This window comes from Lynx rufus, unplaced genomic scaffold (assembly GCF_022079265.1).
Source record: "Lynx rufus isolate CCGP_SWC_20201006 ecotype Redwood Valley unplaced genomic scaffold, mLynRuf1.p SCAF_5, whole genome shotgun sequence".
NCBI classification, from domain to species: Eukaryota; Metazoa; Chordata; class Mammalia; order Carnivora; family Felidae; genus Lynx; species Lynx rufus.
In genome coordinates this window covers 144,320,979-144,322,700 of record NW_025814867.1, presented here as the reverse complement: position 1 = coordinate 144,322,700, position 1,722 = coordinate 144,320,979, and the positions used below count along the sequence as shown (strand labels likewise).

General features: G+C 39.5%; 1 protein-coding gene across 1 annotated transcript; it reads left to right on the top strand.

Annotated features, from left to right (window-relative positions):
• Window positions 1-913: 913 nt before the first annotated feature.
• On the top strand, window positions 914-1,222 carry LOC124527294 (keratin-associated protein 25-1). The gene has a single exon (XM_047100469.1). It carries the CDS (start codon window positions 914-916, stop codon window positions 1,220-1,222), a length of 309 nt encoding a protein of 102 aa, XP_046956425.1.
• The last annotated feature ends 500 nt before the right edge of the window (window positions 1,223-1,722 follow it).

Sequence of the window (1,722 nt, the reverse complement as noted above, 5' to 3'; positions counted from 1 at the left end):
GAACAATACCACATAATTAAATTCTCAGCTGAGTGTTAAAAATAGGGAATAGTATGAGGTTTTTCATATGCAATATCCAATAAGTTTTGATATGTAGGGTCTATTTCAGTACGTTACGTAATTCCTCCCAGTGTTGTAACATTAGGTCTCTTCTTCAAAGACGGAGACTATATGCCTTCCTAACCATGTTTCTTCTCGTGGGTAATGACTGGGGTAAACATCCATTCAACTGGACTCCTTTTAATCAAGCATTATTGAGGAGTGGGGACAGAAGCAAAACAGGTCAAGTACACAGGTGATTGTATCATACATTCTCAAGCCTGATAACAGGGGAAAGATTAGGATTGTAGGTATATAGGACAGGCAAACTGGACTTATTTTATGGAGGAGTGGGAAGTCGTCGTCACAGGCAGCACAACAATGAACTAATGAGTTGTTATGATGCTAACTGATCTAAAATATGAGTAGGAGGAGAGTCTTGGCATGTACCACCAAGGTATATAAGCAAACCGGTCTAGTTTCATGCAGACCTAGACAAGGTACTCTTCACTGCTTATCTGGAATCTTTACTTCAGATTCACCATGCCATCCAACATTCGCTCTTCTGGAAACTGTAGTTCCCCCTATCTTGGGAGTCACTGCCATGTTCCTGTTACCTCATCCACTACTCTCTATGCTGCTGGTATGAACTGTGGTGATGCTCTCTCCTTGCCCAACCAAAACAGAACATGGCTACCGGACAACTTCTCAGAGACATGTGGTCAACCTTCCAGCTACCAACCATCCAGCTGTGTGCCCAGAGACTATAAAATTTCTTGCTACCCCTCTACTACGTACTGTACCTTCAGGTCCTGCAGAGGAACCGGTTTTTTTTCCCATCAGCTCTTATCTTTCCAGTTCCTGTCAACCGTCAATGCATAATAGACCTCAGAACTGTTTGTCTAGGCATTCCCGCCCCCAGAACCACCTCTCTTATGGCTATCAGCCACAGAACTTCATCTCCTGTGGATATCAACCCCTGAATTTTGTTTCTGGCACCTGTAATCCTGTGAGATATCTCTCCTATGGCTGTCAACCTTTCGGTTATGCATCCAGCAACTTCAGACCCCTGAACTATGTGTCTAATAGATTTCAACCTGTTCGCTACATACAGAACAGTTTCCAACCAGCTTGTTCTTCCTTTGGGACTCGGCCATCTCCATTTATTAGAAGATCATGCTGAATTGTCATTCTAGCATCTTGCTAGAGAGCTTTGCAAAGACGTATCATCTTCAGGTTGATAGATTGTTCTTAGGTTGATGGCCTTTGTGCTTTTAGTTCAGTTATTGTTTTAACCCGTACTCTTACTTGATCAAATTCTAAGTGATTTTAATTGTTTGCTTATTCACTAGAATACTCTTGTTATCAGGCTTCTTGATTTCTATGCCATTAACATGTTCTTATGTAAAAAAAAAAAAAGTTTTCATGGTTATCTCTAAATAAACTTGCTTCAAATAATTCAGAAAACTATTTTTTAATTCTTTATTATCCTTCGTGAAGTTAAAGGCTTTTAGTTTCACTAAACCAAGTATATTTAAAGAAAAAAAGAGTGCCTAAAAAAAAGCAAGCAAGATAGATACTTTTGAGGTCATGAAGATTCTTTAGTCAGGACACACGGTGTTTTATCACAGTAACTAAGAACTTCAAAATTCCAGACACTTAAAACTCCAGTGGTTTATTTAT

Coding starts and splice junctions, on each gene's coding strand:
- LOC124527294 (XM_047100469.1), top strand. CDS start 914: ATGCATAATAGACCTCAGAACTGTTTGTCTAGGCATTCCCGCCCCCAG.